The sequence below is a fragment of the Magnolia sinica genome, chromosome 13 (assembly GCF_029962835.1).
Source record: "Magnolia sinica isolate HGM2019 chromosome 13, MsV1, whole genome shotgun sequence".
NCBI lineage: Eukaryota > Viridiplantae > Streptophyta > Magnoliopsida > Magnoliales > Magnoliaceae > Magnolia > Magnolia sinica.
Window position 1 is genome coordinate 26,751,437 of NC_080585.1, and position 26,125 is coordinate 26,777,561.

Genomic DNA, 26,125 nt, shown 5'->3' on the forward strand with positions numbered 1-26,125 from the left:
TAGTATGCCACCAAATGTAATTGCCTCTAATTTCTGGGCAATCCTTCACTGATACTTGCTTCTCCCTCACCAATATGTAGAGGTTCGAGAACTGGAGACAAGCAAGTGGTTGCCTACCCAAACATCCTCCCCAAAAAGAGTTGCCTCACCATTGTTAACTGAGAACCTGAAACCATCTCTCGGAGGCTTGCCCCAAGGCTTCAACTTGTCTCCAAAATCATCAATGTCTCTCCACATTCTTGAAGCTATGTTCCCCGAAGGAATGTTTGCATCCCAACCCCTTTTCGATTCCCCATACTTCTCTACAATTACTTTCTGCCAAAATCCCTCTTTTTCTCTCCCAAATTGCCCCCACCATTTACTAAGAAAACTTTTGTTTCTCACTCTAACCTCTCCGATGCCTAGCTCACCCACCTCTTTTGCTTCTCTCTAATTGGTGACATTATCAATAATAACGATATTATCGGTATCGTTGGTCGGCAATACTGAAATTGTTGGAAGTTTAAAATATTCCAAATATTGCCGATATTTTCAATAATATCCGTGATATTATCCATATTAGCTATATTTTGAGAAGAATGCCTTATAGAAGTTTTCCGGTATTAGTGATAACATCGATAATATCCCTGGTACCAGTGATAATTTCCTTGATACTAGGAAAAATTAGTAAATAGGCAAAAATTGATAGAAAATTCAAAAAACCTAGAAAAAAAACACCATTTTTTTAGGATTTTCTTTTTAAAATTTTGTTCCTTAGGTGATTTTGAATCTTTGATCACTCTTCATTTTTTATTGAATCAAAGTTTGGATTTGGGGAGAAATCTCGAATCAAAATGAATATGGGCTAAAACGCAAAGGTGAGGAAAAATCCTTCACCCCCCAAAATGTTAGCATGGATTGCAATGGAAATCCATGTCTATGACTGATTCTCATGCACAATGTTATCATTTGCGATCGCACATTCGCATATGCGCATATATGTGGTGGGATCGCATATGCGACAGTGGCATATGCGATCACTGCATATATGCGATCGCATATGCCACGCGTGCCAGCATATGCGATCGCATATTGGCCAACGGTCATATTTTTTATCGGTTTTTGTTTTTATTTTTTTAATTCTGATTTTTTCTCTATAAAATGTGACTCTAAGCACTCCTACATGCACTCAAAGCTCAAACTCTCTCTATTCTCTATTTTGCTCTCTTACATTCTCTCTTACATATTTCTAAGCACTCTACAATCTACATCCACTCCTCTCCATCCATATTCCATATTTCTTTCAATTTTCAAGAATCAAGAATCAAGATTGAGATTGAAGTTTCAATCAAGGAAGGGAACATACATCCACATTCAAGAATCAAGATTCAAGAGACATTACTACATCTACAAGACAACCAAGCTCTCCATGATCCATCCATTGAATTGAACTCTCTTTCTACTTTATAGTTTAATCAAGGGAACATACACCACTCTCTTTCTATCTCATTTTCTCTTAGAGTTTCATAATATCCAAGTTCTACCTTCTAAGTTTTCTAAGTTCTAACAACTTCTATCATTTTTTTTAGTTTGTTTGTTACTTTGTTACAAGTTACAAGTTACAAGTTACAAGTTACAAACTTACAAGTTTGAAGTTACTTACAACTTACAAGTACAACAAGAATTCAAGATCAATACTCAAGGGGCAAAGGTGAAGAGAAGACAACTTAGACAAGAAGTGAAGATTGAAGAATTTGGAAGTTGGAACCTCTTTTAAATTTGTAATTTTAATTTTGTCTGTGTGTAAATCTCTCTCTCTCTCCCTCTCTTTTCTACACGTGTAACTCAACTCTCTCTCTCTCTCTCTCTCTCTCTCTCTCTCTCTTTCTCATTTTCTTTTCCCTCTTCTTCTCCCTTTCTACAAGTGTAACTTAACTCTCTCTCTCTCTCTCTCTCTCTCTCCCCTTTTCTTTTCCCTCTCCTTTTCTACTAGTCTACTACTAGTGTAAAGTGTGTAAGTGTGTGTGTAATTCTCTCCCTCTCTCTCCCTCTCTCTCTCTCTCCATATTTAAAACACTGCCTCCTTCATATTATGAAATGAGGGAGACATGCCTAAAATTTGAAGTTGAATATACATAATCCTTCATAACTGAATATAAGGAATTGTGGAAAACATATGGTTGTTCACAAGTGGCCGATGGATGGACCGATAGATCCGGTCGGTCTCTCATTAACTTTTTGGTAAATTCTCCAGCTGGGACAATGTTTTTGAAGTCCGTGGATGCATCGGGTCATTCACACACAGGAGAATATTTGTTCAACTTACTGGATAGTGTAGTTGAAGAAATACGTAAAGAATATGCTGTACAAGTAATTACAGATAATGCAGTCTTGTATGTAATGGCCAGTTGTCTTCTTATGGAGAAGAGGCGACGCTTATTTTGGACCCCTTGTGTGGCCCATTGTGTTGATCTTATGTTAGAAGATATAGGTAGATTATTTATAAATGTGATTGCTAGGGTTAGAAGAATCACGGTCTTTATGTACAAACACGCCCTTCTTCTCAGTCGAATGAGAAAACACATTGGCGGTAACTTGCTACGTCCAGTAGTCACCCGTTTCGCTACAGCCTTTTTAACACTACAAAGATTATATGCAAAGGAATCAGAACTTAAAAGCTTTGTAGTGTCGGCCGATTTTATAAGTGGGCCTTGGTTAAAGAAGAATAAAGGGAAATAGGTTCAATAAACAATCATTTTTCAAAGTTTTTGGACACAAGTGATATAGGCGCTAAAAACATCCGAGCCCTTAGTCACTGTATTGCGATTGTTGGACGGGCATGAGAAGCCTGAAATGGGCTACATATATGATGCGATGGAGAGGGCGAAAAATGAGATCATGAACTATTTTAACTATAAAGACCGTGATTACAAGCCAATTTTAAATATTATAGATAGAAGATGGGGCAGCCAAATGTCATCCCCATTGTATTCAACTGCTTACATCCTTAACCCAGCCTGTTTATTCGCTTCTGCTGATCTAGCAGAAGCACTGTGCATATGGTTGAATTTATTGATGTCTTGGAAAGAATAATTCCAGATAGAGAAAAACAGGACGATCTCAATTTTGCTGGACTTCTACACAAAAAGTGAAGGGATATTCTCAAGGGATATCGTAATAAGGCATCGGACAATGAAATTGCCCAGTAAGTACTTCTATGAATGTCAGTCTTAGTGTACTCTTACAAATAGTTTTTCTACAAAGTATCTTTAACCTACTTAAACTGTTTTTCTCAGCTGACTGGTGGGCTGCCTATGGAGTGGACTTGAATAGGAAGGATCCAGATCTAAAGAAGCTGACTATGAAGATTCTTGGACTCACGTGTTCTGCTAGTGGTTGCGAGCACAATTGGAGCACGTATGCGGTAGTAAGTTTAGACTGTTTAGTAATTGTTTGTACACTTTAATTTTTTAGTAGCCTAAGCTAAATTAATTACCTAAATAGCTAATGCCAAATGCTCTTTCTTTCTTGCAGATTCATACCAAGAAAATGAATTGCCTTGAGCAAAAAAAGCTCAGCGACTTGGTTTTCGTTCAACACAATAAAAAATTGCAAGAACGATTCCAAACTAGGAAAGAAAAGCCCAGTTTCTTTGACCCTATCTGCTTAGATGAGTTGAATACAGATAACGAGTGGCTTGTAGAGATGGAGGACCCGGTATTTGTTGGAGAGGAGTTGACATGGGCACAAGTTGAAGATGCCGCATACGGATCGACACTTGGTGAAGGCAGTACCACTCGAAGGCGAAGGATAGGGGGGAGCAGGGGGGCGAGTAGTAGCTATCAACCCGTTGAAGAGACTGAGCAGATTGAAGAAGGAGATGGTGATAATGATGATCAAGCTGAAGATCATCCACCATTGGATGTTGATGAAGTATTAGTACGTACAGATGATGAAGAAACGAAAGAAGAAGAAGTGTATGTGGAAAAAGGAGATGACTCGAATGATGATGATGATGGTGGTGGTGGTGGTGGTGGTGGACCTGGTGGTGATATGGCACAATGGCTACTAGATTAATGTATATGATTATTGATTAGATAATAAATAAATAACTTCTTCATTTTGTTTACTAAGTCTAAGCGTGTTGATGTTGATTGTTGATGTATATCATGTAGTGTTGAATGTTGAATATTGATATTTCAAATTTGTGAAATGTAAGCTATCTCTTACTTTCAAGGGCTCCTCCACAATGAGGGATGGTCTAGGCCTCGGCTGGATAATCTCTCGTTCTAGAGTATTAGCGAAGAAGATGTAGGTTTCTTGGAATTGTCGTTCTCCTTGGAAGAAGTCAAAAAGGCTGTGAATGCTCTAGGAGGAGACAAAGCCCACGACCTTGACGGCTACCCTATTCAGTTCATTCAAGCCTTCTGGGACCTCGTTCAGGAAGAGGTGATGACTTTTCTTAATGAATTCTACGTTAGAGGGAGACTATCAAAAAATATAGGGGTGACATTCATTGCGCTGATTCCCAAGTTTTCGGGAGCTTCAGAATTCAAAGAGTTTAGACCGATCAGCCTCATTGGTAGCCTGTATAAAATCTTGGCAAAGGTCCTTGCTAATCGGTTGCAGAAAGTTATCAGATCGATCATCGCTCCCAACTAATGCGCTTTCATCCTGGGTAGACAGATAATAGATGGAGCCCTCATCGAAAATGAATGCCTTGATTCCAGCTATCGTTCTAAGAAGAAATTTATTTTCTGCAAATTGGACATGGAGAAGGCCTATGATCATGTTGAATGCGACTTTCTTCTTTATCTGCTGAAGCGTATAGGTTTCGGCGAGACTTGGAGGAGAAGGATAAAGGAATGCATCAGCTCAGCGCAATTTTCAATTCTCTTGAACAGATCGCCAAAAGGATTCTTTAGAAGCTTAAGCGGTCTTAGGCAAGGAGACCCTCTATCCCCCTTTCTTTTTCTCATTATCGGTGAGGCCTTATCTTCGATGCTCCATAAGGGCCGGATGGAAGGCATTCTTAGGGGAATCCAAGTGAAAGGGATGCAACACCTGATCTCTCATGTCCAGTTTGTGGATGACATCGTAATTTTTTTTTGAAGCAAGTATAGAAACAATTCTAATTTGCGAACAGTTATCATATGTTTTGAAGTTGTCGCAGGTCTGAAGGTGAATATGCTCAAATCCAAAATTTTTGGGGTCAACTTGGACAACCAAGAGGTCAGTGACTTGGCAGATCTTATGGGGTGTTCCTCGGGGACTTTCCCGACTTCATTCATGGGTCTCCCTCTATGCATCAGTCTGTCAAAAAAAATCAATGGGATATGGTTATCCAGAGATTCCATCACCATCTGACTGTGTGGAAATGTCGCTACCAGTCTATTGGTGGTCGTCTCACGCTGATAAAAGCAGCGCTGTCCATCTCCCAACCTACTTCATGTCTTTGTTCCGGTGTCCTGCCGCGGTCCCTAAGTCCATTGATTCCCTTAGGCGTAATTTTCTCTGGTGTGGCAAGGACGACAAGAAGAGGTTCATTCTCATGGATTGGAGGCCGGTTTGTTAGCAGATTAAAGACGGAGGAGCTGGCATAAAGGACTTAAAAACGATGAATCGGGCTCTCTTAGGGAAATGGATTTGGAGACTCGGTACAGAGAAGGATAGCTTGTGGAACAAAATCATCAAAGGTAAATACGGGAGCTCGGAAGGGGGGTGGTGGACGAAAGAGTCTTCCTCGTGTAGGGCCTCCGCCATCTGGAAAGGCATTGGTCGTATGAAAGAAGAGGTCCTCCAAAGGATAGGCTTTGAAGTGGGCAAAGGAGACTGCATCCGATTTTGGACGGACACTTGGCTTGGAGACATTCTGTTGAAAGATAAATTCCCTAACATATTCCGGCTGGCGGCAAAGAAAAATAGTGTGATTGCTGAAAACTACTCCATAGAAGCAGATAAAGTGGTGTGGAATATTCAATGCCAAAGAAATTTGGAGGACTAGGAAATCAGCGAATTCGTGGAGCTGCTGGATTGCGTTCAGTATCTCTCCTAACCAGGCGTGTAAGGATAATCTCATCTGGAAAGCAGATAAGTCCTTACTCTTCACGGTCAGATCCTTCTTCAAGCAGCTTTCCGTCATTAACGGTAGCACCACTCTCTCAGTGCCCTCATTTCATCTGGAAGTATGTTGTTCCTCCTAAATTGCACTTGTTCGGGTGGTTGGCTGGGAACAGAAGAATCCTTACTCTAGATAATCTTAGAAGAAAAGGAATGATTTTACCTAACGTCTGCATATGCTGCCTGAATTCAGAAGAAACAGTGGACCATTTGCTGATCCACTGTCCTTTTGTCTGCTCCATTTGTATAGTTATTCTCTCCTGTTTCAAGGTCAGTTGGTGCTTCCCCAGAGACGTGGATATGCTTCTCAAGGCTTGGCATGGTGTTAGATTAGGCAAATCAAAATCTCGGCTTTGGCGGATGGCGATTTTGGCAATTTGGTGGGCTGTTTGGACGGAAAGAAACAACCGGTGTTTCCGCAATGAATCGAAGCCTTCTCACTTAGTGACCTCCTTTGTGAAGTGTCTGATCGCTGAATGGGCTTCCCATATGGATGGGCTTAATGTAGATCTAGCCTTCCTTGAGGCTTAGTTTGTTTCTGCTACCTCAGCAGCCTCCTTTCCTCTTGTTTTTTTTTTTTTTTTTTTCTGTTTTTCTTCTTTAATATAAGTTATCTTTCAAAAAAAAAAAATGTTGATTTTATGTTTCCATTTCTTAGTACGGAATTGATTTTAGTGCCAGATTTAAGAACACAGATGTCTGAAATTGATGTTATTAGGTTAAGTAAAACTTATGATGAGAAATTGGGTACCTTAATGTCATAGTCACAATGGTGTTTTTCCTTCTTAGATATGATGGCCAAATTGTAAAAGCATGCATTTTATGAGCTTATACTAAAGAACCCATAACCGAGAAAAGACAGATGCATAAAACAGCATACTTGGTGCAGAGGTACTCACAACATCCCCACTCCATCGAGCAGCCACGTCAAGGGCCTCACCGAGTACACCACTGAATTTTGGATGAAGAACAGATAACATTCCATGACCCCTCCTTTTTGGAAAATTAAGTTGCACCTCTGCCTGAAATTACACACGTTACAAATACCTTACTAACAATTTGAAGTTCATACTGTCAACCACAAGCAACAAAGATCTGCCCAAGGAAATCATATTAGGAGAAACTACATTATGAAACTGACATGTTGCTTTTCTACTTCAAAATTGTTCAAGATCTGGCCCTATCATGTATTACTATGATGGCCACAAAGGTCCAAAATAGTCAACAGTAAATGGGTTTTTTTTTTTTTTTTTTCGAACTGTAGTAGTAATTAGTATGCAGTAAATATGAATTCTCCAGCTTAAGAAGCTGAAACTAACAGATACTGAGAATCTGCTTTACCTTCAGTGAAAAAATTCAGCTTCTAGAGCAGCCTAAGATACTTCATTCTGATGCAATGAGATAATTTATGTCAAGGTGACAAATTAAAGAACAAACTACACACTACATAGTAATCATGGATATAAAATATGCAAACCTATGACAACAATCTCACGTCCAAACCTATCCTATGCACTTGATCTATTGTGACAGTTCATGCATTTGCCAACCATCATTCACATGCTGTTCAACATGTCTACAATTATGTTAAAGGCACGCCGAACACTGCATTATGGTTCTCCCATTGTCCAGAATCCATCCTTGGGAGTTATTGCTTCCAGTGATGTAGATCAGCCAGTTGTCCTGATGATCACCAGCTTGCTACAGGTTATAGTGCTGCAGTGCTGCTTGGGCCAAATTACCCTTGGAATGGCAAAAGATAGTCAATTGTCTCTATTTGTATTCCCAAGGTTGGCTTTCACTCTCCACTACATCAGACCACCCTGAGGGGGTGTTTTGGAATGTTTGAATACCTCTGAAATGAAAATGTTTTCTATGCAAAAACTATTTTCCCATGTTTGCAAAGAAAAAAAGGTAGGTTGGGAACAAGGTATTCTGTATCCATAACGGTCACCACCATTACCGAAAGGGATATTGACTGAAATGGGGACGTAATGACCGTTACGACCCCCATAACGGTTAAAACAAAATTATTATTTTTTGCCTGAAAAATTCTGAAAAAAATATTTAGAAAGTTCAGAATAATGCAAATATTCCAAACATGTATTCATTTTTTATTTTGAACATGTTTATGGTTGCGTAGCAGTCCACTCTTTGGTGAGAGTGCTGTATCTGATGGCCTGGTGAATTTATGAACATGGTTATGTCTCTAATATTTACACATCAATAAAAAAGTTCATTGAAGCTAATTTGGAAAATTGAGAAGTATTTTGCCACAAAAATAGTGTTTGGCTTAAAGGAGAACTTACCCTCTGTATTGTCCCACGAAGTGAAGCGAGCTCCAGCTCATCAAGTGGTAAATGGCGCACCTATCCACAGAATAAAGGTTAAAATGAGATCTACTTACAAGTGTAGATGCAGATGCTTACAAATAATTGAACTATAAAATCAGTTCTCAATGAGAAGGACCAGAAGTACACTCAAACATAATTATTACACAACGATCATTAAGACGATGGAGAACAAAGACCTCCAAGTTTGCAGAATATTGTGGTTGATAAGATATGTTAGCTCTAAGTTGCCCCTTCTGAAGAGCAACTGACAACATGGTTGTCTTTTGCAAGTTTTCGGCCATAGCAGGCAGTAACGGTCCAACAACTTCCACTGTCAAATTCTCATCTGGCCTACCCGTTGCATCCAACTGCATATGGAGAAAAAGCACCAGTAACACAAAACTGTTATGGAGTACACATGAAGAGAAATGAATACACCATGAACGAAGTTCTACTATAATGGAATAATGTTGACAAAATGAATATAACAATTAGAACAAACTTCAACAGTCTTATGTTCTTTGTAAGTAAGAAAAACATGTAGACCAAAATACATGAAGACCAGGATTATTTGGTAAGAAAAACATGTAGACCAAAATACATGAAGACCGGGATTATTTGGTTTCTACTTTAAAAAGTCCCAGAAAGAAAAGAAAAGAAAAAAATTGTATTAGACAATAGTAGGAACCTATATATGGCGAAAATAAGAGGAAGAATTAGTGCTTCAGTATTTTAAGCTGGACCCAACCAGAGACGATTAGGCATGTTTTGACATGATCTGGCCACCAAAACAGGACAGGTCATTGGCAACCCAGGTCAACTAGGTGGACAATTGCTTTCTTAAGAATAAGAAAAATCCACCAGACATGGGTTGAAACCATGACCTCAACTCAATCAAAACACAAACCATTATGCTAGGAGTTTATCAAAAATTTTTTTTTTTTTGAAAGATGATGCATTTTATTAGGGCCAAAGGTCAAAAAAGAAAAAGACAACCATACAAGGCAAAGAAAGAGAAAAAAAAAACAAACAAACAGAAAACAGCAAAAAAGAAAAAGAAAAGGAGAGAATACAAAACTCCAAACCCTAGCTCAAAAGGATCAATGAATCCACTTAGACAATAACTCAAACACCCTATTGACTGCCTTATTCGAAGAACTGTGGAGATACCAAAAAACGCAGCTGTTTCTCTCCAACCACAACAACCAAAGCGAAGCCAAGAACACAAAAACTCCATTTCCGAGAGGAGAAGTATCCACCAAAGTCGCCATGCCAGGACCAATATAAGGAATCAATTGATGTAGGCATAACCCAGGACACACCTGAAGATTTTAAAAAAAAAATGCATGACCAAACAATCCTAGAGAAAGAGTAGTGAATAAACAGATGATCCACTAATTCCTCCGCTTCAAGGAAAAGGATCCAGGCATTAGGGAGCACTATGCCTCTTTTTGAAGATTGTCAATCGACAAAATCCTTTTTCTCCCAACCAACCAAGCAAAGGCAACAACTTTTGGTAGAGCACCAAGGGACTAGATGAGAGAACAAATGTGGCTTTCACTTCCAGTATCTGGATCAAACATTCTCAGAAAGAGAGAGTAGGCTGAGAGCCTCCCAAACATCTTGAACTTCTAGACCAGCGAGTCCTTTACTCCCGGCATGATTGAGAATCCCTACAAGCGAGATAGAGGGGTAAGCATACTATCGAATTTAGGGTCTAAGAGATTCCTACGACAAGGGGAGCCCTAGACACTAGCTCCATTCAAAGTGGAGAAGCAATCAACAATAGAGATGTTTGCTGATGGGTAGATGGATGCCAGGTTCAGAAATTCCAAACGGAGTGGGGAGTCCCCACACCAAATATTCTCCCAGATCCTAACCCTGGTACCTTCCCCAACAACAAACTTGACCCCATCAGGCAACTTAGGGCAATCCGATAGATCGCTTTCCTGATAAAGGATGCACGGTAAAAGGAGGAATCTTTAACCCTCAATATCAAATCTCTAGAACCATTCGCCCCAAAGTGCAAAATTAACAAGATCTAGCCTCCTGATCCCAACTCCCCCTTATTGAAAGAACGACGGACTTCTTTCCAATTTAAGAGGTGAAATTTACTGATAAATACTCCACCTTGCCAAAGAAAATCCCATCTAAGCCTATCAACTCGCTTGAGCACCGCCTTAAGGCGTCTAAACAAGGACATGAAATAGAGAGGAAAGTTGGATATACAAGATTTACGTTCATCACTTGCTATTTTGTATATTTTCAATAATTTTAGATTAAGGAGATTTCAAACTAAGAGGCAAGCAGGCATTTGACAGGTTGTATAGAGCCACACACAAAAAGGGGTTAGGGCCCAGTCCGAGTAAGAAGATTGAAAAAGCACCCGTAAAACAATAAAAAAGGCCCAAAGGAATTCCGAAGAAAACACCAATGAACTAGTACAATTGCAAAATTTGATATTATTTCCTTTCAGCCCAAATCAACTAAAGACCCGAAATCAAAGATAGCCTCCATAACAACTTCCTTTTTCGGCCACAAGATCCATCACTCCAATGCAAAAAATAGTGCCTCTATCAACTCCAAAAGCCACCCAATTCTTAAAATAGAAAAAAGAAGCCACCAAACTTCCCATGGAAAGTTACAATGTATAAAGATAACATGAATGCATTTGGCATTGTGAAGGCAATGAATGCAAACCAATGAGAGTACTCATTTGTCTACTTCTCAAGTGATACCTTATCCGTCCTCAAGAACCAACTAAAGCCAATGATCTCTAGCGGTCTGTTATGCTTCCAGAATCGTGTTTTCAGGCCTTTCTTCTTGATGCAGAAACTTCCATGAGAGCTAACTTATATGTAGTGCAGATAACTTCCATGAGGCATAACTCTTTGCTCGAGCATCCATTTAAGATGACATGTTGCTCATTGATATCTCAATGAAATAAAAAAAAAGTTAAGATTTCTTCCGCTTCGATTATGACCTCCAACATCTAGGTCATCTTTTCTAGCGATAGAGAAACCCACTAGCAAACCCATCTTCATCATCTGTTTGTGCCCCTTATCATCGGAATCAGAACTTAGTAAACCGATTCGATAACACATCTGCCATTTTTTCTAGTCAGCGTGATCTGTATTACAGAGGTTTTTCTCTTATTGTTGGCCCCCCATAGTTGATCTGCCATCTGCAATCTCTACCCCCATCGCCCTATCCATTGTTGTTCATCGCTGCTAAAGTACACCCATCTTCGCCTCCACTTATAGGCCCCGAGATTTGGCTTGAGCATGATATGAGCCCCAGATGCTACCATCATTGACCTGACCCAGTCCACCATCACTAGCACCACCATTGAAACCCATCTCCTTCTGAGCATCTGCAGCTGCCCAACCACCACTAGATCTAGTAGTCACCACCTTAGATCAGAATGCATTGCTACCCTGATTATTGCCAGTCATCGCAGATCTAGAGCCACCATCGAATCTTTCATTGCCACTGCTTGTTGTACTCGCCACCACCATATCATGCCATCTTCTTCAGCAAGCGTCATCTCCGACACAACCCAAAGTCCCTGTCGATCTCCGTTACCACGTAACCCAGATCCGTAACCGTCAGCCATTATGTTATCTATTATGCCGTTGTTTCCGTCCAACCCCAAACCCACCTCTAGCCATCTCCACCTCCGACCGACGACATCTGTCTCCTAGGATTCCATCTTTGCATCTCTTAAATTACGGTTATGAAACCCACTCTTTAAAGAAAGGGCTTTTTATGGTAGTCTCTTAAATGATTTTGTGAGCGCACCAGCATTCATACACAATCGTTATGTGGTGTTCTAGGAGTGTATGATCCACGCTCACCACACCATTTTCAATTGAACCGGTGAAATCTCTTTGCTACATCTTCTTGCGCATCTGCTCTCAATATTCTTCTTGCAGGCTACCTTCTATCTATCGTTGAACGCCATCGATTTCATTTTATAGTATTCCTTTTGTTCATTTTGTTCAGTAGTGCACTTGTCTCATCTCCTTAGCCTCATGGGCCTCGATATCATCTCTTCCATATATCTTCGACAATGTATTTTCCCTGTGCAAAGCCTTTTGGTTGGACTTTGGACTGGACTTGTTACTATGCCAGGCTTTTGTATTGAACCTTGTTATTGTGTCGGCCTTATGGCCAGACCTATTTTTGTTTTGTTATCGGAACATCTATAGCCACTAGTAGTGCAACAGTTGAACTCCTAGTTATAGGAAGTGTGTATCCACCGAAAGATCAATGGATGAAATCCTGGACACTAAAAGTGCCACTAGATCATTGCCAGGCATTAGAAATGTCATGGTTCACATCCCAAAAGTCATCAAAAGTGCCTGCTCGTACCATTCTACTCGTCATTTTGTAGCCATGTCACTTTCGGATTTTTCTTTTGCTTTTGAATAAATGTCCACCTCATCTTTCAAAATCAAGTTACTCCTATCAGAGGATGTTGGAGTAGAGGATACTTACTTACAACTGTACATATTATAGAGCTATTTTGATGGACTCATGTTTTCTATTAATATCTCTACAAATCACTCACCTTTTGTATATATTCCTATTATTCTCAACGAAATTAAAATGTTAAAATTTCTACAATGTAGCCTCAAGTTAACGCCTAGCATCGTTACTTTCCTTTCTTAAGGATCTTTCTCAAATTTGCTCCTAAACATATTTGTGATATATTGCTATTTAAATATCATTTTATTGGGCCTAGGCAATGCAAGTCCCAAGCTAATTTTACATTTAATTTTGAAGGAAGCAACCGAGATGAATTATCTCCTTACTTTTAACAATATATTGATGAACTATAACTTGGAACATGAGATAAGAAAATAGTACAAAATCGAATTAAAACCGGCCATTAAAAATTTAAGTGAGACGAACTAGAGGAACAATATGTTGAAAAGTACAAGTTTTATAATTGTACCTTCATCTTCTCTTGTGAAATGCTCAAAGATCCCACCAATTGGGGTGCCAACATCAATTGGTTTAGTTTTATCCCTGTGAGGGAAACCTCCCCAACAAGGCTTCTTGGCTCCACGTCATCAACCATCTCTCTGTCTAGCATATTCTTCTTATTTCCAATCGCTTCCTCTTTGGTGATTTTCATAGGCTTTGAAACATTCCCATGAAATTTGATCCTTCCGGTTGCTTTCAAATGCATAGGTCTTGGTGAATCAAAAGAATCAGAAGAAATCAAGCTGAAGAATTCAAACCCACGCATACGAAAATCCAATTCAACCCCTTCAATTATGAGAGGCAAGATACACCTAACATCACTATCTCTTTTGTCCAGCCAATATTCATCAGGGTAAGATGTTTGGACTTTTGTATACAAGTCAAATGCAATTGATGAAGAACTGACGGTAATATACTCATGCGAGATAATAATATCCCCACGTGCATCACTGAATGATTCTTCAGCTTTTGGTGCAGCCCACTTGATATCAAATCTCCTGAAATTCAAGCATGAGGTTAAGCAAATGGTGGAAATGCAGTGAGGGTTCAAAGAGAGTAAAAGAAATAATATAGATCAGAGTCAAACAAACATGAACTTTCTACATATACAGTTTTAAACAATGGACATTGCTCCAACCAGTCACTATTGTTAAGGACACAAATCTTACGGTCTCAAAAGGGACCCAGAAAGTTTGGTTTCCCCATTCAGTTCCCCAATTTTGAGTGGCATCAGCTGAATTTTTCCTGGCAAGTACCGATAAATAACTTTGTCAAAGGAAGACAAGTTTCCAGACAGGTTTACATCCATTGCCGAATCATCCATCTCGCCCTGTCAGAAATGTGCCAGAGCAAATAACAAATCAGTGCATATTTGTAGGTTAGCCAGTAAGAAAAATCAGATATACTATGGCATACTTAGAATGAAAGAACAAAATCTATGGAAGTTACGAGTCAGGGTCATATAATTTCTTTTCCTAAAAGATGTGATAGATGTTAATGACTATGTAGTCCTCAAAAATTCGCTAAAATTTTAATTTCCATCAAAACATGACTGACATAAAGTGGAAGTAAATAACCACTCCTACCAGGAATGAAGGTGTGCAGCAAACCTGATAACTTGGAGAACAAGATATTCAAGAGTTACTGAACAAATTCTCAGACATGGAAGCCAGTTCTCATCAATGTTTTAAATATCGACGATATCATCCGATATATCCCACGATATATCTTGTTTCCCACCTGTGCGATACGAAACGCACAAGTAGTGCGATATATCCCACATGTTCAATCCGTTGAGCATTTTTAATTTTCGATTCTTTTTTCTGTAAATCATGTTAAATCGATGTCAAATTGTTACAAATCCATGATTTTCATGTTTTGCATGAAAAATCATGGATTGGGAGCTTTGATTTCAACATTTAGAGGAGATGGGCCGAGTTGCGGAAAATTCAAAAAAAAAAAAAAATCAAAATTTCCCAATTTCTTGCAAATTGGTTTCAATCTTGTGTGCAAACATAAAATCAAACATGTATGTAACCTGATCTAGTGATTTTTCTTTTACTTTTGAAAGTATTGCTTGTGTTGCTTGTGTTTCCACACGTTGATGCAGGACAATTAACTACTTGCTCTAAAAGCTCGAACTGTTAGAGTATGACGAATTAATTCCTTTATCTCATAGCCCAGGCCCCACATCTCATGGGTTTATGACCTCGGCTGAACCCCCTTCGTGGGCCCCAAATCACATGGGCCGCCCATCCCGAGTGTGTCCTCGCATCCCACGGGCTACCCCACTCGAGCTCGGTGTGAAATGCGCATTAATCACCCCTGGTAAGGAGTCTCGAACACAAGACCTCCCCTATGGGTCCCAAATCGCATGGGTCACCCACCCTGAGTGTGCCCTTGCATCTCACAGGTGACCCCACTCGAGCCCAGTGTGAAAATGCCCCTCATTAATCACCTCCGGTGAGGAGTCTCGAACACGAGATCTCCCGCTCTGATACCAATTTGATGCAGGACAATTAACCACTTGCTCTAAAAGTTCGAACTGTTAGAGTATGACGAATTAATTCCTTTATCTCATAGCCCAGGCCCCACATCTCATGGGTTTATGACCTCGGTTGAACCCCCTTCGTGGGCCCCAAATCACATGGGCCGCCCACCACGAGTGTGTCCCCACATCCCATGGGCTACCCCACTCGAGCCCGGTGTGAGATGCGCATTAATACCCCTGGTAAGGAGTCTCGAACAACGAGACCTCCCCTGTGGGCCCCAAATCGCATGGGTCACCCACCCCGAGTGTGCCCCTACATCTCACAGGCGACCCCACTCGAGCCCAGTGTGAAAACGCCCCTGCATTACACGTCTTCATACATTTATAAATTATATGAATAGACTTTAAATATACTTGCATCAATTCAGTTAGACAATGCATAGATTAGGACCCCATACAAAGAAAACCTATTATATGCACTTGTTTTTTGCAATGTTTTGATTTATAAGTGTGTATTGATGTCTTTTTTAACAATCATTGAAGTTTCACTAAAAAATTCCACCAATTTCTCAATGTTTCCCCATGTTTCCAACAACAATGATACAACCGATATATCCCATGTGATAACCGATATGAATCCGTATCCCAAGAATGCGATACATAACATGATACCGATATTTCGAACACTGGTTCTCATAAATAAAATGATTTGCAAAGCAGATCTTTGGAGTCAAATGTGTTTGTCTATTTACATCCACTGCAAATTCCCCAAGCCTATTCAACAGATCCTCATGATGTTTTTCATGTACTTAGGACGGGACTCTGTTTATATTTTTAGATGCGCAAAAGTTGCATCATGGTCAAGGGCATTTTAGTTGCAATTATGCATGTGACTTTCACCACATAGCTGTTACTGATCAGGCAGCCCCAAGAATCAACTATCGCAACCTCATTATCCCTGCAGACTGAAGTGGGTTAAGCAAAGATGTTAAACCAATGAAAGGCCAACTATGGGTGCTCCATCATAACCCATATTTCTCCTGAGGACTATGATTTGACCTTCCGGGAGGAACACAATGGGATCCATGCTCTCTGACGCTTGGATAGTGTGCAACACTAGAAGCTAAACAAAGGATTCCCTCCCTCCATCTCTCAGGCAGTGAATGACTACGAAAAATATGAAAAACAATTTCAAAGGCAATGGATATACAAGGCCATGTTTCCAATATCAGTTCAGATGAAAGATTATAAAGTAAAATACATCATAGAATTAAATGAGATCATAAACTATCCTTATTCTATACAGCATTTCATAGGCATTTCTGCTAGCATCCCTAGCACAATGTTGGAATGGCACCATTAATGTTCTTCCAGTTACTCAATACTGTCATACCCATGTTTAATATGATATAACAACGAACATTAAAAGACAGCAGCAAGACCAATACAGTAAAAGTGTGAACTTAAGATATGCCACTGTGCTCATACACATTTAAAGTGAAAGCTAATACAGACTGCTTTGGATGAGCACGATATGGTTAACAGTACATTACCTCTGGGCAGATCCATGCATTTCCAGCACCTCGAATTTCACCACCGTCCAAAAGGGTTGCTCTAATGCCATACAAGTCGGCGACCTGCAGCCCACAATAAAAATTCCGTGAGGTTTGAATAGCATCTAAAAGTATGCATTGCAACTGTACTATTTTCGAAGTGTAATAGATGTCCTAGAAGAAACTCACACAGTTATCAGTGTTGAAAGTGAAATTGGCTGATACGTATGAAAATGGAATATGATCAAATGCTGCCACTGCACCGGCCTCTTTATTCTTGTTCACTGCTTCAGATGCAGAGGATGCCCGCAATTCAGAAACTAAATGAGCTGTTTTCTTTGTAACCATTGCACTTCCTACAAATATAGGAGCATCCAAAGGACCTTGACAATTGAATACAGCAGTAAGTGAGCCAGCCACCTGCAGTCAATAAAGAAACAAAAACAAATCTAATAAAACAACTTAGTCTCTCATCTATGCAGAAAGTCATACATGGGTGTTAAAACTCAAAAGATGTGGCGACTTAGTCTCAAAGTCACACTGTATACTGCACCAACTTGAAGCAACAAAACAAATGAACTAAATGATGTGCTACACAAATGGGTTACCTATACAAGTGTAGGGTAAGAAATGGAGGTCTGCTTGTGGCTAGAAATATTAAGATAAATTGGTTGACTGGTCAAATGCAGAGAACTTAAAAGAGTTTCCTGCACCTGCCAGTCATATGCTCTTACACTACCACCAAACAGTGTGGACAAGAGCATGTGCCCGTGCACAACTGACAAACTCATGAATTTTCCTAGACGAAGTACAAGACACATATAAGATGCAAGAATAAAACCTAGCACTTTCCTTAACACATTATAGTTCACAACAATAGTTGATATATCAAAGTTATGTATCTCTTGCTTAGCACATACGAAAAGAAGACAAAATGGCAACTTCGTAGAAAAGAATGCTTCCATGAGCAAAACCCTCCACAGATTAAGACAATTCAAATTATTGGATTTTTGGTTATTGAATTGGCCATTGACTATGACTGGTTAACCGTGCATTACATATCCACAATCGGCTAGTTGGATCATATTTTCAGAGTTCTTTTGGATTCTGATCCACCTCGCCCCAAACCATGATTTGGATGGTTTAATTTGAGGTGAATGTATGGTACGTGTACCACTTTTGTCTTCATGCATATGGATCATCACACCATGCTAGACTCTCAAGTTTTCCCCAAAGGAAAACTCAATTTCACTTGTCAGTCAGACAAGCTACTTCTTCACTCCCTGCAAATCCTTCTTACCTCTCTTGTGAGCAAAACTATTGGACAGCAATTTGATGCGAGAATCTGCTTCTCCTCTCTTCCCACATTTGAAGATGGCACTACACTGATCAAAGACGACTTTCTCACTTCCAAACAGCGCATGATAATTTTGGATCCAGGTCAGATCTTGGTATTCCTTTTCTTTAACCATCAGGATCAAAGAAATCAAGATCTGTCTCAGATTCAGGTCAAATCCAGGTAAGCACACTTCCTCTCTTTGGATCAGACCTGGATCGACCCCAATCCAGCCCTAAACTAGCTCATTCACAGCCTACTGGATTAGGAGTGGCTCACTCGATAATGTGGCAGGAATCTCCTTCAACAATTAAATGCCTTGAAAGGAGCTACTATGGCAAAGGACCTTTGGTAAAGAGCCCCAGGTTCCACTTCATTTGAATTCTTTTCCATCTGTCTTTCAGGTTAGATTGGGGAGAGACCTACTTCAGAGGATCGGCATCTGACTTTCTACATCAATCAAATGGCACAAATCTGAGATAAAATTGTATTTTATTGATTTGTAGCTTTTTGGAATTTGCTAATATCTAGACGGGGTCCTTCACTTAAATCTAAAACCTGGAAATTTTGAAAATTTATGATCATCTTTCCAAAATTCACCAACACTGCCCTGGCTCACCCTCAAAGCTCACTGCAGGCCCTCTCCAACACTTCAGAAAGGGGGGGCAACTGAAACTCTAAAGATCCTGTCATTTCACTCGAGCCACGAGACCCATAAATACAGTGCCCTGCCATCCATAGTAGCCTTCAGCCAAAAGGATGTTAAGCACTCATGTTCCCACTTGCAACCACATCAAGGACAGCTTTCAAGAAAACCCAATGAATAGCAAATCTGGACAAGACATCTGACCCAAACATCCCTAGCGAAATCACAATGGTTCAGCATGTGATCAACCGATTCCTCTGATAAGCAGCAGGGGGAGCTTCTACTAGGGAAACCCAGCCCCTGGACTTCAAATGGTCCTCCATCAGAATTTTGTTGAGGCCAGCAGTCCAAATAAAAGCTTTTACTCTAGATGAAACCACTGTTCAAATTATCTCCGATATTATCTTTATCTCCAGCTCAGCGATACCGATAATGCTGGTAGTATCAGAAATTCCAAGTATTAGCAATATATCGCTAAGTCTCGCCAACATATTAATACCGCTAATGTAATCGCCAATATTTTCAACTATGTAAATTCTAGGTGTCGCTTGTATTGCCAATGCATCAATGTCGCTAATGTATTGCCAATATTTTCGACTATGTAAATTCTAGGTAATGCTTATATCATAAATGTATTGACAATATTTCAATAGTATCGCCAACGTATTGATATCATTAAAATTTTGTTTTTCATTGGCACATGTTTGTATGTAGTGTTCAATTTGTCATTGATAATATTGATAATATCTCGATATTATCGATATCGCAATATATGCGATGTTGAGACCACAATCTTTCGTTTCCTTTCCAATTGTTGATGATTTCTTGGTGAAATATCACGTGTTGTTAATATTTTGAAATATTGATGGATGTTTGGATGGAAGGTTGGATGGTTAAATAGGCCGAATGGGATGGTTGGACTGATTTCTTACAACATCACATGCTTTTAAGGCCCCATTAAATGGAAACTTGTTATGTATGCATTTTTTAAAAAAAATTTAATTTCTAAATATACAAATATGTATATTTTAACATCTCCCGAAGTTCCATTGAAAATTCCACTGTTTGTCCCATGTTTTCCCATATTTCCAGTTATCAATGATATTATCGGCGATATCGATATTGTTTCCGCATCCTTGGCCAACGAAACTTGTAGCGATACCGATACTTCGAACACTGGACGAAACAAAGGACTGCATCAGTGTTTTAAATAGCGATAGCGTGATGCACAGCAATCAGCCCTCTATAGCATGTAGCGTAAATACGTAGTGTGTAGCGTAAGCTACACGATACTTCTATTTTTTAATTTAAAAATAGGACAAATATAATAAATAGTGAAAAAAAATATAAAAATGCCTAAAAGATGATTCATTTGATCAATTATAAGCATGCTCAAAAAAGCTATTAGTTATCATTTATCAAAAACCAATCCACATATATAAGCCAAATCAAATAATTATCACATCAACAACTTTCTAAGCAAACCACTTTAATTAATAATGTTTAATTGAAACCACAAGTCACAATTATGAAAAGAAATAAAAATCTCATAGGTTAAAAGTATCAAGTATAATACAAGTAACACATTCCTCAACATTAGAAACAAAGAAAACGTGAAAAAAATAACAAAAAAATAAAATAGTAAAAAAATGCAATGTAGCTTACGCTACAGACGCTACGCGCTACGTAACTGTAGCGTATGCTACGACCCCTGTAGCGTACGCTACAGGGGATTTACGCTATTTGGGACGCTATGTAATGCTACGGCCACGCTACGCTACGGACGCTATTTGAAACACTGGACTGCATATTGCCAAACTCTGAGGCTGCCATCAAAGGACCGCTAGAGATGCAGTCAGCAATGGATTTGACAGAGTAGCCATGTGCATTCAGTGCCCAAAGCCTTTGGCCCCACTAACAGGAATATAGACGGAATATGGATTTTCCATCAGATGAGAGACTTCCAAAATCTCCCCATCCTTCAAATCTCTCTGAAAAACTAGACACAAAACAACTACGCTCCTTGACCCTACACTCAAAACATTGGTTAACCATGCACCCTCTATTAGAGATGATGGCGCACAATGCTTTAAATTTGTCGGCCAAAAGGACAGTGAGACACCAAATATCTTCCCAGAATCGAACAATCAATCTGTTGTGCACTCAAAAGCGTAACTGGTTCAAGCAAAAATAATAGGACCACAATGTACCTTGCCAAATGAAGGAGCAAGGTCTACCAACAACCAACTTAATGTCTGAATTGTTCTCAGCCAACCCATATTTAGCCACCAGCAGAGATCTCAGCAAAGAAGGCTCGATCGTAGTATTGGTATCAATTCACGTATTGCACCCTTGGGATATGGAAACATTTCCATATCGCTAGGGAAATATCACATGTATTGGGGAATGTATCGCCGTACAAGGGAAACATTGGGAAAATGACGGAATTTTTCAATAAATCTTCAAGAGATGTTAAAGAGACAATGACACACTTGAAACTCAAAAAATTATACACACACACACACACACACACACACACACACACACACACACACACAAAAAAACAAGTATATATAATCAATGTTTTAAATATCGAAGATATCGGCTGATACATCCCACGATATATCTTGTATCCCACCAGTGTTTTACAAAACACACAGGTAGTGCCAATATATCCCACATGTTTGATCCAGTGAGCGATATGGAAACATTTCCATATCGCTAGGGAAATATCACTTGTATTGGCGAATGTATCGCTGTACAAGGGAAACATTGGGAAAATGACGGAATTTTTCGATAAATCTTCAAGAGATGTTAAAGAGACAATGACACACTTGAAACTCAAAAAATTATATATATATATATATATATATATATAAACAAGTATATATAATCAATGTTTTAAATATCCAAGATATCGGCTGATACATCCCACGATATATCTTGTATCCCACCAGTGTGATAGAAAACAAACAGGTAGTGCCAATATATCCCACATGTTTGATCCAGTGAGCATTTTCAATTTTCGATCCCTTTTTCTTGTTGAAATTATGTTAAATCAGTGTCAAATGGTTATAAATCCATTAGTTCTTCATGTTTTGCACGAAAAATCATGGAGTTGGAGCTTTGATTTCAATATCCATTGGTTCTTCATGTTCTCCGTTTTTTTAGAAAATTTTCCTTCAACCAACTATCAATTGAGACTAATTTCGAAGTATATAGGAGTATTTGATGAAATGATCCTCACATACATTCTAATTTTGAAATTCAAGTGTAGGTGGTCCAATTTGGGGAAAATTCAAAATTTCCCTAATTTCTCCCAAATTGCTTGCAATGTTGCACTCCAAACATGAAATCAAGCATGTATGATAGCCGATCTACTGATTTGTTAAGTCCTTAACAATTTTTGAAAAATTAAAATCATTTTTAATTAAAAAATAAAAAAATATTAAGTTAATATTTTTTTCGAAATTTTCCTTCAACCAACTGTCAATTGAGACTAATTTCAAAGTATTTAGAAGTATTTGATGAAATGATCATCACATACACTCTAAATGTTATGCATTCAATTTGAATATAGTTGCATTAGTCCAGTCAGATCAGACAACGCATAACTTAGGACCCTATACAAAGGAAACCTATTATGTGCACTTCTTTTTTGAGATGTTATGATTTAAAGTATGTATTAAGGTCTTTTCTAACAATCCTTGAGGTTTCATTGAAAAATTCATCCATTTCCCCAATGTTTCCCCATGTTTCCCCATGTTTCCTAAAAAGTGTGATAAATTACCTAATATAAATGACATATCCCATGCGATAACCGATACGTATCTGTATCCCAAGGCTGCGATATGCAATGCGATACCGATATTTTGAACACTGTATATAATATGGTTCCATTTTATAGTAGCCTAAATTATGTGGTATGACAAAAGTGATGTAATTATTCCAAAAAGCGTTCATATCATTCACATATCCTACAACTAATTCTTATTAAACCATTCAAGTTACATATCCCAATTTAAATGTATGATGAACCAAAATTAATGCATATTTAATTATTTGACTACTAGATTGGTGGACATTTACTATCCAAATTGTCTCATAGCTAAGATGCACCATAACCCAAAAATCACGTTTATTTCCTCATCTGACAGGAGACTAGTGGACATTTATTGGATAGTTAAGAATGAAAAATGTCCAATGGTCTTGTTTCATCAAACAAGTATCCACGACTTAAAGGTTAGGATTGTTCAAACAATCTGATTTTAGGAATGTGAAAGTATCATACAACTCCCCCTTTTAAAATAGAGAAATACTTTGCTACTCTAGCGGAGTGTCACGTATGATATGCAGGAAGATAGAAATTGCTTATGCGGCATAAAAACAATTCAAAATAAACCGTCCAAATTATGGGCATTGATTTAGATGTATCATATAAACCAAAAACTACTCTTATTTGGTTATCAAAATATTAGATTGTTGGACACTGATTGGATAGTTAGAAATGAAAAATATACGAAGGCCTTATTTGAAAAAACAGGTGTCCACAAATCAATGGTTAGAGAGAGAGAGAGAGAAGAAGAAGAAGAAGAAGAAGGGAAGCTTTCACAGTTGAAGGTATGGTGCCTTTTTTTCCATCCTCTTCACTACCCTTGTATCGTGGATATAGATTACACATATCATAGATACAAGGGAAGTTTATAAAGGCTTTATGATGATATTCTGCAATATATCATTGATGCTATGATATCGCAATATCGACGATATTTCGATCGATACAGGGAATTTGACATTTCCCCCATGTTTTGCGTCGGTCCCTTGTGATACCGATAGTATTGGCAAATACCATCGATATTGCAAAACACCGGTCACAACCCATCCTCCAAATCCACTTGTAGAGGAGCAATATCATTTGACTAGATGCCTCTCAACAAAGTCCTCCATAGGAAATGGGCCTGCACACTTGCTCCCATGCCACAAGATGGAATTATAAGCTTCCACTCCTTCAAAAACTAGCATCCGCATCCGTTGAATGTTGTTCCGTTGAATGTATTGAGTGAGGCAAATGTTGATTCTCTTACAAAGGAGGGAGAGATGAGAAGGTCGTTTGGGATTGGCTTCAAATCACCTTCCCTAATTTGCATCGTTAAGAAAAAAGGTCTTGATATTGATCTTGTCATGATGGTGGTGGTGGTTTGTGAGTTGATTTTTGGACACAGTAGGTTGGTCTGATGGGTCATCTTCATGGAATCAGTTGATAGTCTAGATCTTGTGCTTAGAACTTTGGAATAGAACAATTAGACACGCACATCAAACCAGTGTTCGAAATATTGATACTGCAATATGTATCACACCCTCGGGATACTGAAATATTACGAGAAACATTGGAAATATCACATGCAGGAAAATTCAGAAACTTAATGAAAATGGCCGTTGGTCCTTCCAAACGTTTGCCTTCTATGTATGAAGAATGGGGAATCGGTGGAGCAAATCTTCATCCACTGCTCCCTCGTGAGGTGAGTGTGGGATAATATTCTTTCAGCCTTTAACATGCCATACGTTATGCCAAGTTCTATGGAGGAGCTCCTTTTGTCGTGGCATGATGGGGGTCCTAGCTCCAAAGAAAGGCAGAATTGGTTGCTTGCCTTGCTTGTGGTGTTGTGTTGGATTTGGTTGGAAAGGTAAATGCTTTAGAAATAGCAGTGAGCCCTTTGGCTTCCTTGTTAGAAATGTTTTTCTGCATATTAGGGATTGGGGTTCGTAACCCTCGGGGGTTGGGTTCATTGTATTTTTTGCTTCTCTCTTTTTTCTATTGTTGTTTTCTGCCCTTTGGCTCCTTCAATAAATTCTTGTTCTCAAAAAAAAGAAGAAGAAGAAAATGGTGGATTTTTTTAGTGAAACCTCAGGAGACGTTGAAAGACACATGATTCGCACTTAGAGCTCAAAACATTACAACAACAACTATGCAGGGGGAAAAAAAAAACTATGCAACATAGTATTCCAAGTTTATGGGACAAATCTATGTGCCGTCAGCCATAAGCCAAAATAAGTTCATATAATTCAAATGTCATACAATACAAACAATATAACAAGTTAGCACAATAAGTTTTCTTGTGCTAAAGTTTGAGTGACATCTGCTTATGAATATTAGTCTAACAAAGGTAGACTACAAGGTATTAGAAGTAGTAGGATCTTATGGGGCAAATGGCACCCAAATAAAAGGGTTAGAATCTGCTATATCAGATGGTCCACAGGGAGAAATAATTGAAAGTAATTAAGGAAAGATGAAGACCAAATAGAGCCATTAGTAGGTGAGTAAAAAAACAAAGTCTTCTAAAGAAAGAAGACATGAGAAGGGACTTATGGTATAACTGATTAAAAGCCACTTCCATGATTGGAAGCTCAAGAAAAACCACTTCAATAAGTTCTAAGTGGAAATCAAAAGTCAGAAATGTCACATATATCATAAAAATATTGGGAAATATATCGCAAAACATCACAATATATCGGCACTGTTATTGTTGATACATTGGTTCTTTTAAAAAAAAATAAATAAATAAAAAATTATCCAGGAGAGTAATGCTGACTAGCAATACTTAAAATCGACCAATATCGTCGATGCATAGACACTGCATCGAGCAACTCCAATCTAAACCAAGACTCATTTTGAGGCTTATCTTTGAAATTATAATTCAACATTCCTGAGATAAACAGAAAGGGGTCAGGGGTTTTTCTGTTTCTTACTATGATCTCTGACGACAAGGGAGAGATCCATGGTTAGATGCAACTACCCAATCCTAGAATCATTTCACCACCTTAAGATATCATCCATGATATAAACAGAAAAGGAATTTCCAGTTTCTTGTTTCTCTCCAATATCTGCAATGAAGAGAATGGAGGTATCAATTGAAAGATGGTGTGCGAATCCAGCCATTCAATGGTAGCCAGAGTGAGTGACTTTGACCCATCTCTATATTCTCTATCAATTTCTCTCAGTGCCCATGCTCATTTATCTCAATCCTCGTTTCAGTTTCTTTCAATCTCCATTTTTTCTGCTCCATCTATCAATTCGTGGAAATGGAAAATCTGGTGAATAATCATTCATAATGAAAAGATTAATGCTATTCTAAACTCTCTAGCAACTTTTCTAAATTCAAGTCCAACATGACAAGC

The 26,125-nt window shown here is 38.7% G+C and overlaps 1 protein-coding gene across 1 annotated transcript in view; it reads right to left on the minus strand.

Moving 5' to 3' along the window:
- Nucleotides 1-26,125, minus strand: part of LOC131223343 (protein TIC236, chloroplastic) — a 95,670-nt gene that overhangs the window by 25,446 nt on the left and 44,099 nt on the right. The window contains exons 8-14 of the mRNA XM_058218724.1: nucleotides 17,157-17,387; nucleotides 16,968-17,051; nucleotides 14,093-14,253; nucleotides 13,393-13,921; nucleotides 8,630-8,800; nucleotides 8,409-8,468; nucleotides 6,999-7,121 (exon numbers count right to left, since the gene is read on the minus strand). Of these exons, the coding sequence (XP_058074707.1) occupies nucleotides 6,999-7,121; nucleotides 8,409-8,468; nucleotides 8,630-8,800; nucleotides 13,393-13,921; nucleotides 14,093-14,253; nucleotides 16,968-17,051; nucleotides 17,157-17,387 (1,359 nt within the window). The remainder of the gene's footprint in view (nucleotides 1-6,998; nucleotides 7,122-8,408; nucleotides 8,469-8,629; nucleotides 8,801-13,392; nucleotides 13,922-14,092; nucleotides 14,254-16,967; nucleotides 17,052-17,156; nucleotides 17,388-26,125) is intronic.